The following is a 15,806-nucleotide window of genomic DNA, read 5'->3' on the forward strand; positions in this document are numbered from 1 at the left end:
TTCTCCTCAACAGTATTGGAGGCCAAGGAAGGGGGATTCTGGGCCCTGGAGGAGGAGGATGGCTCAGGGATCCACTGGAGCCACCATTTACCAAGTAGGGCTGGAAAGGACAGAGCAGGCATATGTGGCAGAGACCTGGTGACTGGGGCGTGGGAAAAAGAGGGAACCAGCTCTGCATGAAGTACCTCATCCAAAATCCACTGGAGGAGAAGCCCAGTGATAAGTTCGTCTGAGATGGGATGAAGAGAGTCTATTTCATTATCCCTTATAATTCCTCTGAATGTGGAAGTGGTGGAGTTGGTGGGTCATCACAAACTCTTCCATGGCCTAGACTACCTGCCAGTTGCTATCCTTGGGGTTGCCTCTCCCCAGCATCAGTCACATAGCTCTGGAGGAAATTGACAACCATGTGTGTTGCTGGGTCAAGGCCAAAGACCATGTAAAGCCAGTCATAAGACCCCATGTCCCTGCCAGGATGGCTGATCTAGGGCTGTACATGTGAACTGAAGTGGGTGATTCAGAGAACACCCTTGAACTCTGATGTCTGCAAACTTTTTTCCTTACTAGGTGATGCCTTCAGGATTTAAAACCCTAGGGCAGGTAGCTTGAACTCCCTCACTAGGTGTAGAAGCCTAAAGAAAAAAAGTTGCCAGGCTAAAACCATCAAAGTAGACAGAAGGGAAATAGCGAGGGTGTGAGAGAATTGATGGCTTCTGATTTCTTGGGTCCAGTCACTGAGATCTTTGTATTTGCTCTGATTCTTGTATCCTGGATTCCCAGAATCATTTCAGTGAGTCTCCCTATTCCTTGAAGCCAGTTGGAGTAGGGCTCCTCTCAATTTTGATTCAGACTTGGTTCTAGATTCCTCACACCCAGACACAAACAGAAGCAACCTTTGTTTCAGCATCATTAAGAGTGAAACCCTTTATTCTTTACTGAGAATAGGGTGTACAGAACACCAAATACAGTTCACCAGCATCCTGGGCAGGAGTGCCCAAAGTGTGAGTGAGTGTGTGTTAGGAGTGGCCTTAATGATTCTTGAGCCACACCAAGCATTTACACTGCCCGTGCCAGGCCAATCCTGTCATTTCCTCGATCAAAGACTGAGAAATACAGCCTCAGGAAGACTTCACCCAGGACCCAGCTCTCTGTAGATCTCCTCACTCTTTTCTCTTTAAAGGTGGTATAGCAGTGGCCTCTAGAATCCTGGGGAAGTCAAAGACACACACCAGTCAGCATGAACCCTTACCGGTGACTCTCCCAATATCCAGACCCAGCACAATTCTTTGTTTTATTTCCCTCTTTTAGTAAGTATCAAGGGGTTTTCTCAGCAGCAGGGGATATGAGAGTTCATCCAAAACCAAAGAGGGCCAAGATATCAGTTTATCATGAGGAAGGGTGTGGTGAGTGGAGGACTGGGAGTTGGGGAAACAGAGGAATGAAAAACAACAAAGTCCTACTGTAGAGTGTCAGGAACTATATTCAATATTCAGTGATAAACCACATGAAAAAGAATAAGAAAAAATATATTTTTATGTGTATAACTGAGTCACATTGTTATGCAGCAGAACTTAATGCATCACTGAAGATTAGCCACACTTCAATATAATTTTTTTGAAAAAAACAAGTGTGTCCATAGTTCCCCTCACTCCCTGTTTCTTTCCTTCTGACTCCTGCTCCTTGTTTTCTCTGCATAGAATGCTGGTTCTCCTCCTCCATCCCCACAATCCGTACTTTATTAAAAAAAAAACAACAAAACTTTATTTTGTATTGGAGTATAGCTGATCAACAATATTCTGAGTTTCAGGTGGACAGTAAAGGGACTCAACCATATGTATCCGGGTATCCTGGTCCCAAAGACACCCCTCCCATCCAGGCTGTCATATAACTGAGTGGAGTTCCCTGTGCTACAAAGTAACTCTTTATTGGTTATCCATCTTAAATACGGCAGTGCCCACAACACGTTCTTGAAGACTTAACCCAGGAACTCTGAGAAGCCTCCTTTGGCCCACATTCACCCTCTTTGGCCACTCCAGGCTTAGCTGGGTAACGTACTCTGGTTCCCCATCCCCAATGGTCAGTCCATAGCCCTCATCAGCCCTAGTAAGTCCCCAGTGCCCCAGTGCAGACCACCTTGAGATGCCATTTGCATGGAATCCAGTGCACTTTTTCCTAAACCAAGCAACCCTCAAAATGGCTCAATGAGTTTGTTGTTTTAGAATTCCTGAAATTCCCTCTCTTCCTCAAAGTCTTCTTTGAGTCCATCAGCCAGCTCTGAACTCTCACAGGGAGCTGACATGAAGCCTCCTCCCTCTGCTGGGGCTGAGCAGTCACTCTGCACCCTTTATTCACCTTATTATCCAACCTCCCCACAGAGGGGTCTGGTATCCCAACTGAAAAAGGAGGCACCTGTCCAGAGCAAGGGGAAGATGCAGGCTAGGACTAGGCTGACCATGTAATTTATCATTCAAACCAGAAAAATCTTGAGAAGGGAAGGCAGACTGTTAACTTATGCAGGGACATCACACTGGGACTGTCCCCAGCCATTCTCCATGTAACATGGCCTATTTCAGGGACTGCTAGAACTGAATTTCATGTTCATGCACCTAAGGGTTCAGATTGAATTGAAGCTCTTTGAGGACTGAGAATTTTAATGTTCCCCTCTCCCTGACTCCCACCATGCCATATGGTGTGGTATCTCCACATTTATTTCAGGAAGATCAGTGTCCCACACAGCCCATTACTCTCAAGTGTTTGGTTTTGTGGGAGGCACTGGCCCAGCCACTGGGCTCAGCAGCATCTGCAATAGTGTGACATGGCCTCCAGAGGGCGCCCTCCTCCCAGCAGCAGCCCAAGGATTCCTGCAAGTTCCAGTTTGAGAACCAACCCTCAGTATTGTCCCCTCACCTTGAGGATGTAAGCTCGAGGTGGCACTGGGTAGTTGACGCCGTTGATGGTGAAGATAATAGAGGGCAGGATATTGACCGCAGAACATGAAACGTAGTACTGTTAGAGAGAGAGGGTGAGAGGTTGGCCCTGGAGATCCTTGTTGTGTGTGGAGCCTGGGAGTGACCCTGGGGCATGACCCTTCACCTTGGAACCCCGTGGCGTGGCGCCGATGATCCTCTGTATGTTATCAATCAGTCTTCCTGGGCCTTGGATATTTGATGACCCAGTGTCCACAAGGGCCGCACAGCCTTCAGAACAAGCAATAACCTCTCTGTTCATGGTGATGCTGAAAGACAATGGAAGAAAGCGGGCATCAAGGTCACTCTGAGTCTCCCCAGAGTTGCCCCCTTCCCGACTGTCTCCTAAGCAGCCCTTCATCTTTTGCCCTCTTTTCCTTTGCTCTCGACACAGCACCTTTCCTGATATTCTCAAATGTAGTACTTGAATACACCAGGATCTTTTGTACCTTGACACAAGCTGGTCTTCCTTCCTGGAAGACTCCACTCCCCTTTGATTAGCAAATTTCTTCTCATCTTCCAGATTCCACCTTAACTGTATTGTTTTCGGGAATTCTTTCACCTGGTGTTTATCAGTCTCCTGTCTTGGTCATCTCTGTAGACCCTTCCTCATGACTGTTGCTGCTGCTGCTGCTAACTCACTTCAGTCGTGTCCGACTCTGTGTGACCTCATAGAGAGCAGCCCGCCAGGCTCTGTTGTCCCTGGGATTTTCCAGGCAAAGTACTTTAGTGGGTTGCCATTGCCTTCTCCTCCTCATGTCTATCATGTACCAAAGTTACAATTCACTATGTGGGTGAGTCACTTCACGTACATCTGCCTTCTTAAATGTGAGGGCGAGTTTTATTCTCCTTGCCTCCCTACAGTGCCTGGCACACAGTGGATGTCCAATGCTTATCTGTTCAATGAGTGAATGAAGACTGAGAAAACAATAAGAAACATCAAGAGAGCTGTATCTGATGGGGAACAAATAATGGGTCACACACAGAGTGAAGATAGAGATTCGCAGGAGCAGCAGATTCTCATAGTAGGGGGAGAGAGGGGCTCCTCTGGGAGAGGGTGTCTCCCAGAACTGCTCCTACAACCAGCTCAGACCCTGAGACCCTGGCCAGGAAATACATGACTAGCCCACAGAAACTCCAAAGGATAAGTCAGCTTTTGTCTGAGAGTATCACACAGAATCCTATCAATTATGCCTCTTGTCCTCAGGTCACTCCTGGATCCCACTTTCCTGATTCTCTGTTATAGCCCCTGCCCCACTGTGTGCCCATGAACATGGGGTGCCTTTTTAATTAGTTGCTTTAATGTCTTAAGACTGCAGCCAACCCCTCTCCACTGCTGGGTAGCTGCTCCCTAAGACCAGTTTTCCCCATTTTCTCAGGACTGTCCCTGTTTTTAAAATGACATTTATCTGTACTGAGAACTTCCTATGTCCTAGGTAGCCCTGGGCAGTTGGTCATCTTATCATAACTCTGTTCAGGCTGGTGAAATTCTCCTTGATCCTCTGTTCACCACACTGTAGAGTCCTCTAACCATGCTCTCCACTTCAAAGGGCAGTAGGTGCAGCCCTCTCCCGGCTGCACAGACCTCTCTGGACCCTTTTAGGACCCTGGTCAGAGCCTTGCTCAGAAGGCCTGGGGATTATGAACCCATGGGTTGTTTGTGTATCTATGTGCTTGTGTGTTTGTTTGTATGTGTTTCTGTTTGTGCTTGTGTGTCTCTGACTAGCTATGCATGTTTTTATGTGTCTCTGTGTTTGTTTATATGTGTCTGCTTGTGTGTTTCCATGTGTCTGTGTGTCTGTCTCTGTCGTTGAAGGTGCTGTATATGTCTGTGTGACTGTGTGTCTGAGAATGCATTTGTGTGTGTCTGCCTGTGTCCTTGTACATTAGCGGGAGCATCACTTGGGCTGACCCTCAGAGGGAGAGGCTTACCGGTCTACGTGTACACTCCAGTCGACTGCTTGGATCAGTGGTACCCACTTGAGCTCTCCCTTGTAGTAGCGGTGGTCCACCCCACCAAACATCACCACACTGCCCTCCCGCTTGTCTCTGTAGAGAGAAGTGAGGGTGGGATCCTTGGAGGACAGTAACAACAGCACTGTCTGAGAGCTGTGCTTATCCAATGATCAACACCCTAATAAGGTCCTGATGTACAGATGCAGAAATAGCATCTAGGAGAGATTTAGATCCAGACTGAAGTCTGTTAATGTCTCATGAGTGGCACAGAGGAGGTTAGAAGCTGAATCACTTGTCTGAGCTCCATCCCTTATGTCTTCTGAAGACACCCTGGACCTCCAGCGACCTCAGTGCTCAGACACCATCATAGGACAGGGTGCTGAAGTGTTTTGGCTTTCCTCGTGTCCTCTTTGTCATTTTTCAGGAAAATAAAGCCTGGGAGTTCTAAGGGTGTGGGTTCACATCACCCAGAGTTGGCTCCACTGGCCTATGACCTACACTGTCCAAAGGGCTCCACACTCAGAAGGGACCCCACCTCTGTTCTCCCTGTCTTGAAATGCCTCATATGTCTTGAACAAGGGGTCCCACACTTTCATTACTCCCTGGCTCCTACAAATTGGGTAGCTGGTCCTGGTTTCTCAGTGAAATGCTAATGAGGAAGGAAAGATATCCACCATCCTTCTCCTTCCTTCCTTATCAAATTCATAAGCAAATACTAATGCCTTTTCCTTCAACTTGTTTCCTGTTGCCTTTCATTTGCGTTCCTCCTCACTGACCCACCGCCCCCCCCCGCCCCAGACCAAGTTACTGGTCTTGAGCCCAGGAGTAGAGTTGTGTTCCACTAAAATTTTATTTATAAAAACCAGTGGTAAAGCCAGGTAGGGCCCTGGGGCCATAGTTATCCTTGGTTATATTACTCTCAGGATACTTTATCAAGTGTTCTATAATTTTTGTGCAACTGAAAGCATCTTACAGTTAATTTAGAGAAAGGAATTGTCCATCTCAGACTTACTTGCTCAAGTAGAAGGCAAAAACAGGCTCAGAAATGGCACCTTCATTCTTCAGCTTGTCAAAGATGGGCATGGCCTTAGACCAGGATAGGTTCCAGTAGTTCAAGCCCAAGATGCCATCAAATCTTTTGTGCGCAAACCCGTATTCCTCCACGCTTAGACCAAATGGCTGGTTGGTACTTACAAGGTCCCCAATCTGTGGGAGAGAAGAGTGTTCCCACTTACAGATATGTGAAGTGGGGCTAGGACTGGGCTGGGGTGCGTTGCCATTAGATCCTCAGAGAAGAATTGAGGCTGGGCTCTGTCTTTGGTTGCCCACAGACGGTTAGCGCAAGGTAGAAGGGGAATTTAGGTTCCATTTGAGAGAGGCTGTGAATTTTAAAACATCTGCCCCTCTGAAAAACACCACCTGAGTGAGTTAAATTGGCCTCGTGGCTCCTGTACAAGTAGGGCAACCAAGAGTCAGGACAGGTCCCATTGATGCCACCTTATGGACAAAACAATCAAGAGCAAGATAGCCTTCTCTTTGGTGTCACTGTGACCTAATGACAGGAATGGACTGCATTCTCTGTAAGGTACTGTGGACTCTGCATCTGTACAGGAAGACAGAAGCCAAAAACTCAATCTTGCTTGCAGAGTTCTATGAAATTACTGCCTGGGGAATTCACTTTTGGGGATATCTGTGTATTTCTGTGAGTGTGTATGAGAGAGAAAGAGAGAGAGGGGAACTACTCAAATATTTTGGGGGAGGCAAGCCATAGATTTATTAGGGTGCTCAAGAGTGAAAACTCATTTATCAGGCCCCTTGACTTCTCAGGCCTCCAGTTTCCCACTCTGGATACCTGAAGCCCTTGACTGCCCCCATGGCCCTCAGATCAGTTTTATCCTGTCCCTAAACACCCCACAGCAACTTCAGTCCTGAAAAGCCAGCCTAACTCCATGTTTTATCACATGTGTGCTCTCAGCAAGGCCCTTGCTGTCTGGACCTCAGTTTCCTCATATGTCTCATGAGCTAATCAGAGTAACTGCTTTGTGGAGTTGTTGCAGAATTAAACCAGTTATTACCTGAAAGTGGCTGGAACAGTCTGTGAATATAAAAGTGGGTGCTTTATCCCTTCTCGTTCCCAGATAAATGGACCTTGAACTGCTCATTGGCAGAGGAGCTGCAAGTCCACATCTCAAGCCACTCTCTGGGTTAGCTAATTTGTTTGCTTGTGTGTCACCATGGTCACTGCCCCCCCAGAGACATGATCCTGTGGATAAGGTGGCCAATATCTATGGGAGTTAGGCTAGGAAGGGTCCTGCCAGATGGTCCTGCATCTGTTTTGCAAGCCATGGTCACTCTATAGCCAGTCCTGACTCAGCATATGTTACACTGTTACCCGAACTGTGTCATAAGCAATAACTCCGTTCATTCTCCCAGATCCATAGATGATCCTGAAGGTCTTATTGGTAGGCCGGAAGGTGGAAGACTGAAGATGTCTGAACCTAACATGTGTAGCTGCAGACACAAGAGATGAGTGTCATCAGGTGCCAAGGGTGGAAACAGGGTAGCAGGGCAAGTGAAAGATGGCCCGGGTAGGGGGTGTCTGTACTCACCACAGGATGTACTGTTGCAATCGATCGAGGGCACCCACAAGTCAGATGAGCCTGTGTCAAAGATAACCTGGAATTCCTGAGGGGGTGTTCCAATGGTGATGTTTCCGACATAGAAGATCTACAGGGAGAAGGAGGGAGTGGGTTAGTGCAGAACTGGCTATCCTCTATTCCCACATTGATGCCTCCCTCTGGGTGTCACATATCTCTTGAGACCACTTTCTAACCACCATGCAGCTCATAGACTTTGGTCACAGAGGTATCTGCATTTGATATATTTTTCCTGTGCTACATTGTATGCAGGATATTGACTCTATGACCAGGCGTTGAAGTCATAGCTCCTTCATGGGAAGCCAAGAGGCATAAGCACTGGGCCTCCAGGACCACTGGACACCCAGGAAAGTCCTCGTGCCTTCATTTGAGAAGCTCTGTAGTCTCTTCAAAACAAGGCATAGCACCCCCTTCTCCAGGAGGTCCTACTTGATGAACCCCAGCCACTCCCTCTAAACTTAGACCACATCCAATCAACACCACACAGGTGACTGTTTTATTTGAGATGTATTTACTCTTTGCCTATCTCTCAGGCTGGCATTGGCATTCTTGAAGACAAAATAAGCCCTTTTCTAATCTAAAAACAGTAAGCACTGTGTTAGATTCTTATGGCAGTACACAGAATACAGGTTCAGTAAGTTTTTTCTGCTGTCATTCTTGCATCTGTGGAAACTGAATTCCTTTACCTGGGGATTCACAATTGCTTTGCAGTTGGTTCTACCTTCTGATCAGTGATGGTTCACTATTCATCTGTAACTGAGTGGCTCACTTAGTTCAGAGGGAACAGTCACCCTCAAACTAATGACACATCTTTGACACAAAAATGGATATTTACCTGCCACCTGGTAATTGCCAGGCCCAGTCACAAAAACCAACAGTTGAGGATGAGAGTGCCTTCTCCTCTGGGTGGGGTCCCTCTTTTCCAGTGTCTCTGCCTCCTGTAGGAACCCCAAACCCCAACATCCCATCTGGCACCTCCAGATGAGCCCCATGCTAGGCTGGAGCTCCAGGGGGCGCTGTGGAGCACCATCCTTCCCAAATACTCACATCCCTGATGTTTCTCAGCGGGTGAATAGTTAGATTTGAGCCACGAAAAGAAATCTGGGACAGTCTGTAAGGATCCTCCTTCAAGAAATTGTTCAGCATGTTTTTTCCACTGAGAGTTTTTCTCATGGTCTTCACTCTCCTTAGAGGTATTCTTTCACCGAGCATTTGACAAAGAAAACAAAGATGCTACAATTAGCTGTCAGTGTTAAGGTATAACTGTCATTGTAATGGCCCTGTGTATTTTCTAATCATTTTTATGAGGCACATTATTATCAGAATTTTATGCATATAACATGGCAAAGACATAGTTTTGAATACAGATTCTTTTCTGCAATCTTGGGTAAGCCATATGACCATGTGGTGTCTGAGTCTCCCCTTCAGCAAAATGGTGGAATGTAACAATACAAACCCTCCAAATAGAATACCTTGGGGATATGTGAAGTGATGGATATAAGGTACCTGATAAATAGGAAGTCTCAACAATGACAGCCATCAGCATTGCCGTTGGCATCCCACTCATTCCTTCTCAAAGAACCTCAAGGAAGGAGGTAGAAGGGGGACTCTTATCCTCTTTTACAAGGGAGCAATTTGAAATACAAGAGGTTTCTGAGTTGGCAGTGGTCACACTGCTCGTCAGATATAAATCAGTGTATATAAAATGGTGTATCTTCCTCAAAGTTGAAAGAGAGGAGAGAGTTAAAAGAAGAATCCAAGATATAGGGAACAATTAAGGGAAATTCAGAGGCTTGAGAAGGAAGTAAGAGTCAAATGAACAATTAAAAGCAAACAACACAAAGAGAAATACACTCCCAGTGACTTCCAAAGAGATGGAGAGATAAATGACAGTGATACAGAGATGTAGACATAGGCATATACACATTGAAATAGACAGGAGAAAAGAGGACATGTTGAACAAAATGTAGAAAAGTGCTATTCCAGAGGACCACATCAACATCTGCATAGACTGTGCACTGAACAGTTGCAAGGAGTTGCATTTTGAACAGGTCATGACTTGTCTGAACCCCAAGATTTGTGCAACCCAAATTTACACCAAGACCTTGGGATCCACAGTTCCTATAGCAAGTTACTTATCAAAAAGTAAGAGTTGAACTTTAAGACTCTTAGGGAAATATTCCATTCCCTTCAAATCTGATGGGTGGTAGAATAATCAGATGAAAAGAGAAATCCGAGAAAGGAATATGATGTGACATACAGTCCCCATACATACTTGACTATGCACTCTGAGAAGGCCACCAGCCCGAGGAGCACAAGCCACTTCATGCTTCTTTCCTGGTTCCAAGTACTCAGGGAAGTTTTGGTTCTTAGCATGTAGTGGTGACCGGGAGCCCCTAGTTATATATGCTCTGACCTACCCTAGTTTTCCCCTTTAGGCCACTAAAAGATCTGAAAAAAAACACAAAGGTCTCGATAAAATCTTTACCTTCATCAGTGTTCTTGGCGAATGGACTTTGAAGCTTTTCAGAATACAGAGAATTGAACTGTAATCTCTTCCTTGAAGCTTGGCTGGAAAATCAAACTGATCTGCATGGACATCTAAGAAGACAGAGAACCTTGCCTACTTGGAGAAATAACTGCCAAAATCATCATGAAAATGGATACTTGGGGCCATGTTTGACACGTGTGGTTTCATGTCATCTTCCTAGCCACCTCATGAGATATGCATTGCTGTCTTCGTTGGCAAGGACATTTCTAGGATGATAAGTTGTCAAATGGCAAAGTGAAGACTTCAGGGACAACCCAGGGACAAACAACTGGCTTTAGGTAGTGGGTCTAATGGCAGACATCAGGGGCATTTATGATGCCAGGCTGCATCAAAGATTTAGGGCAGAACAGTACTTCAATTGCATGGTTTCAGTATTGGAAGAAATGTCATATGCATCCACAAGATATTTTATATCATCCAACAAACGTACAAGGAAGAACTGTGTGCTAGGTTCTGGGTTAAAGGCTTCAAAGTCAAAGTTGATCAAGACAAAAGTAGTCTTTATCTTAAGAGAGCTAGAAGCCTGGTTTTCACAAACTCCTGGCCCCAGGAGGCAGGAGATATGATACTAGGACTAGGTGGGCATGTTGGAATCTGGGCAGCACAGGCCTTACCTCTGGGAGCAGCCTTTCCTTCACTTCGCCCATGCTGGAAAGCAGGCCTGTTGGGCATGTTTTCAAGAGAATCAGAAGTTTAGATATTTATGTACAGTCTACTGATTTTAATGTTAGCAACTAATTTTATTTACCCCCCCAAAAAAGTGGGAACAAAATCTCCACAGCAATGTGCTGTTATCAGCCTTCAGTCTCTGCAGTTTTTTGTTTCTGGCCTAGAATTGGGAGTGCAATGAGGACAGAGAGGAATTTAATTCATGTTGGTTGATTGTAAAAGAGACTGAATGCATACTGAACATGTTGACTCATTGGAAAACACCCTGTTATTAGAAAAGATTGAAGGCAAGAGGAGAAGCGGAAGACAGAGGATGAGATGGATGGATAGCATCTCCAAGTCGATGGACATGAGCTTGAGAAAGCTCCGGGAGTTGGTGATGGATAGGGAAGCTTGGCATGCTGCAGTCTATGGCGTTGCAAAGAGACAGACACAACTGAAGGACTGAACTGAACTGAACAAATTGAGAACAAAGACTAAGAAATCTAATTGCATCAAGTTGTTGACTAGCTACCTATAACAACACATTACTTAAGTGGCTTTAAAATTCAGACTTATGACTCTACATTCAGAGTGGAATATCTTCTAAGGAAAAACAAAAGTCCTGCCCATCAAAACAAAACCAAAGAATACCAAAAGGAAAAAAGGAAAGATATCTGACACTATATTCAACAACTTCAGTTCAGTTCAGGTCATTTGCTCAGTCGTATTCAACTCTTTGTGAGCCCATTAATGGCAGCAGGCAAGGCCTCCTTGTCCATCACCAACTCCCGAAGTCCACACATATTCATGTCCATTGAGTTGGTGATGCCAGCCAACCATCTTATCCTCTGTTATCCCCTTCTCCTCCTGCCCTCAATCTTTCCCAACATCAGGGTCTTTTCAAATGAGTCAGCTCTTTGTATCAGGTGGCCAAGTATTGGAGTTTCAACTTCAGAATCAGTCCTTTCAGTGAACATTCAGGACTGATTTCCTTTAGGATGGTCTGGTTGCATCTCCTTGCAGTCCAAGGGACACTCAAGAGTCTTCTCCAACACCACTGTTCAAAAGCATCAATTCTTAGAGGTTCAGCTTTCTTTATAGTACAACTCTCACATCCATACATGACCACTGGAAAAACCATAGCCTTGACTACATGGACCTTTGTTGACATAGTAATGTCTCTGCTTTTCAATATGCTGTCTAGATTGGTCTCAACTTTCCTTCCAAGGTGTAAGCGACTTTTAATTTCATGGCTGCAATCACCATCTGCAGTGATTTTGGAGCCCAGAAAAATGAATCAACCACTGTGTCCACTGTTTCCCCATCTATTGGCCATGAAGTGATGGCACTGGATGCCATGATCTTAGTTTTCTAAATGTTGAGCTTTAAGCCAACTTTTAACTCTTCTTTTTCACCTTCATCAAGGGGTACTTTATTCTTCTTCACTTTCTGCAATAGGGTGGTGTCATCTGCATATCTGAGGCTATTGATATTTCTCCCAGAAATCTTGATTTCAGCCTGTGCTTCCTCCAGTCCAGCGTTTTCATGATGTACTCTGTATATTAGTTAAATAAGCAGGTTGACAATATACAGCCTTGATGTACTTCTTTCCTGTTTAAACAAGTCCGTTGTTCCATGTCCAGTTCTAACTGTTGCTTCCTGACTTGCATACAGGTTTCTCAAGAGGCAAGTCAGGTGGTCTGGTGTTCCCATCTCTTTAAGAATTTTCCACATTTTATTGTGATCCACAGAGTTAAAGGCTTTGGTATAGTTAGTAAAGCAGAAGTAGGTGTTTTCTGGAATTTCTTGCTTTTTTGATAATCCATCAGATATTGGCAATACGATCTCTGGTTCTTCTGCCTTTTATAAAACCAGGTTGATCATCTGGAAGTTCCTGGTTCACGTATTGCTGAAGCCTGGCTTGGAGAATTTTGAGCATTACTTTACTAGCGTGTGAGATGAGTGCAATTGTGCGGTAGTTTGAGCATTCTTTGGCACTGCCTTTCTTTGGGATTGCAATGGAAACTGACCTTGTCCATCCTGTGGCCACTGCTGAGTTTTCCAAATTTTCTGGCATATTGAGTGCAGCACTTTCACAGCATCATCTTTCAGGATTTGAAATAGCTCAACGGGAATTCCATCACCTTCACTAGCTTTGTTCGTAGTGATGCTTCCTAAGGCCCATTTGACTTCACATTCCAGGATGTCTGGCTCTAGGTGAGTGATCACACCATCGTGATTATCTGGGCCGTGAAGATCTTTTTTGTACAGTTCTTCTGTGTATTCTTGCCATCTCTTCTTAATATCTTCTGCTTCTGTTAGGTCCATATCACTTCTGTCCTTTATAGAGCTCATCTTTGCATGAAATGTTCCTTTGGTATCTCTGATTTTCTTGAAGACATCTGTAGTATTTTCCATTCTATTGTTTTCCTCTATTTCTTTGTGAAAGGTTGTTGTTAAATCACATGAAGATACCGGGATTCTTGGCCCCCGGAGGAGAAGAATTCAGTCCAGGGCCAGAGACAAGGCTTGATCACTCAGAGCTGTTGTGTAATAAAGTTTTATTAAAGTGTAAAGGAGACAGAGAAAGCTTCTGACAGGCATCAGAAGGGGGCAGAAAAAGTATGGACTTGCTAGTGTTAGCAATGAAGTTATATACTCTCCAATGAATCCAAAGAATGTCTGGATGTTGTAAAGACCTCACCAGATCTACTCTCATAATTTACATTTTAAGATAATAGAATTAGCCAGAAGGTTTAATCCAGAGACTGTCCTCAGGCAGGATACATTATTGTTATATAATCCTTGTAAAGACCAGGTCTACTCCCATAATTTACATTTTAAGATAACAGAATTAGCCAGGTTTAATCCAGAGACTGTCCTCAGGCAGGATACATTATTGTTATATAATCCTTGTAAAGACCAGGTCTACTCCCATAATTTACATTTCAAGATAACAGAATTAGCCAGGTTTAATCCAGAGACTGTCCTCAGGCAGGATACATTATTGTTAAATAATCCTAAGGAACGTGGAGAAGGAAAAAAAAAGCTTGTATTTTCTTCCTCCTTGAGAATTCCCGACCCCTCTTTCGTTGGGGACCCCTAGACTCCTTATCAATTTGCCTAGGAAATGACTCTCTCATTTGCGTTTATCGCTGGGAAGGCTTTCTTATCTGTCCTTACTATTCTTTGGAACTCTGCATTCAAATGGGTATATCTTTACTTTTCTCCTTTGCTTTTTGCTTCCCTTCTTTTCACAGCTATCTGTAAGGCCTCCTCAGACAGCCATTTGGCTTTTTTGCATTTCTTTTTCTTGGGGATGGTCTTGATTCCTGTCTCCTGTACAATGTCATGAACCTCTGTCCATCGTTCATCAGGCACTCTGTCTATTAGATCTAGTCCCTTAAATCTATTTCTCACTTCCACTGTATAGTCATAAGGGATTTGATTTAGGTCATACCAGAATGGTCTAGTGCTTTTCTACACTTTTTTCAATTTCAGTCTGAACTTGGCAATAAGGATTTCATGATCTGAGCCACCGTCAGCTCCCAGTCTTGTTTTTGCTGACTGTATAGAGCTTCTCCATCTTTGGCTGCAAAGAATATGATCAATCTGATTTTGGTGCCAACCATCTGGTGATGTCCATGTGTAGACTTTTCTCTTGTGTTGTTGGAAGAGGGTGTTTCCTATGACCAGTACTTTCTCTTGGCAGAATGCCTTTGCCCTGCTTCATTCTGTACTCCAAGGCCAAATTTGCGTGTTACTCCTGGTGTTTCTTGACTCCTACTTTTGCATTCTGGTCCCCTACAATGAAAATGACATCTCTTTTGCGTATTAGTTCTAGAAGGTCTTGTAGGTTTTCATAGAACTGTTCAACTTCAGCTTCTTCAGCCTTACTGATAGGGGCATAGACTTGGATTACCGTGGTATTGAATGGTTTGCCTTGGAAACGAACAGAGATCATACTGTCATTTTTGGGATTGCATCCAAGTACTGCATTTCAGACTCTTTTGTTGACTGTGATGTCTACTCCATTTATTCTAAGGGATTCCTGCCCACAGTGGTAGATATAATGGTCGTCTGAGTTAAATTCACCCATTCCAGTCCATCTTAGTTCGCTGATTCCTAGAATGTCTATGTTCACTCTTGTCATCTCCAGTTTGAACACTTTCAATTTGCCTTGATTCTGACCTAACAATCCAGGTTCCTATGCAATATTGCTCTCTATGGCATCAAATCTTGCTTCTATCACCAATCCCACCCACAACTGGGTGTTGTTATGCTTTGGCATCATCCCTTCATTCTTTCTGGAGTTATTTCTCCACTGATCTCCAGTAACATATTGGGCACCTACCGACCTGGGAAGTTCATCTTTCAGTGTCCTATCTTTTTGCCTTACCATACTGTTCATGGGGTTCTCAAGGCAAGAATACTGAAGTGATTTGCTATTCCCTTCTCCAGTGGACCACATTCTGTCAGACCTCTCCACCATGACCCGTCCATCTAGGGTGGCCCCACACAGCATGGTTTAGTTTCATTGAGTTAGACAAGGCTGTGGTCCGTGTGACAGATAGGCTAGTTGTCTGTGAATGTGGTTTCAGTCTGTCTGCCCTCTGATGGCCTCTCTCAGTGCGTACTGTCTTCCTCGGGTTTCTCTTACCCTGGACATGGGCTTCTCCAGCAAAGCGCAGCTGCTGCTCCTTACCTTGGAAGTAGGGTAGCTCCTCTCGGCTGCTGCCCCTGATTTGGACGTGGGGTAGTTCCTTTCCGCCACACTTCTGGGCTGCCATTGCAGCCGCCATGCATCTGCACCGCCATCGCAGCTGAGGCGAGCAATAATTCAACAACTTATTGTTCCTCATATTGTTTCTGTTATTGTGACAGAATCGTATGTATATTAACAGGTAAAAGCAAGACAATAATTAAAACTAATGTTTTGAAGTAAGCCTTTCAGTGGCTAGAAAAAGAGGTTCACACATAACATATACAAGTTTAATTCAAACCCTGCTGTCTTAAATCTTGAAC

The 15,806-nt window shown here is 44.6% G+C and overlaps 1 protein-coding gene across 1 annotated transcript; it reads right to left on the reverse strand.

The window, feature by feature from the left end:
• Nucleotides 1-1,056: 1,056 nt before the first annotated feature.
• LOC109554092 (pregnancy-associated glycoprotein 1-like) lies at nucleotides 1,057-9,907 on the reverse strand. Its single transcript, XM_019954408.2, has 9 exons — nucleotides 9,855-9,907; nucleotides 8,627-8,777; nucleotides 7,532-7,649; nucleotides 7,315-7,433; nucleotides 5,935-6,128; nucleotides 4,899-5,015; nucleotides 3,094-3,235; nucleotides 2,908-3,006; nucleotides 1,057-1,206 (listed from the first exon to the last, which is right to left on the reverse strand). Exons 1-9 carry the CDS (start codon nucleotides 9,905-9,907, stop codon nucleotides 1,057-1,059), a joined length of 1,143 nt encoding a protein of 380 aa, XP_019809967.2.
• Nucleotides 9,908-15,806: the final 5,899 nt, after the last annotated feature.

This window comes from Bos indicus, chromosome 29 (assembly GCF_029378745.1).
Source record: "Bos indicus isolate NIAB-ARS_2022 breed Sahiwal x Tharparkar chromosome 29, NIAB-ARS_B.indTharparkar_mat_pri_1.0, whole genome shotgun sequence".
NCBI lineage: Eukaryota > Metazoa > Chordata > Mammalia > Artiodactyla > Bovidae > Bos > Bos indicus.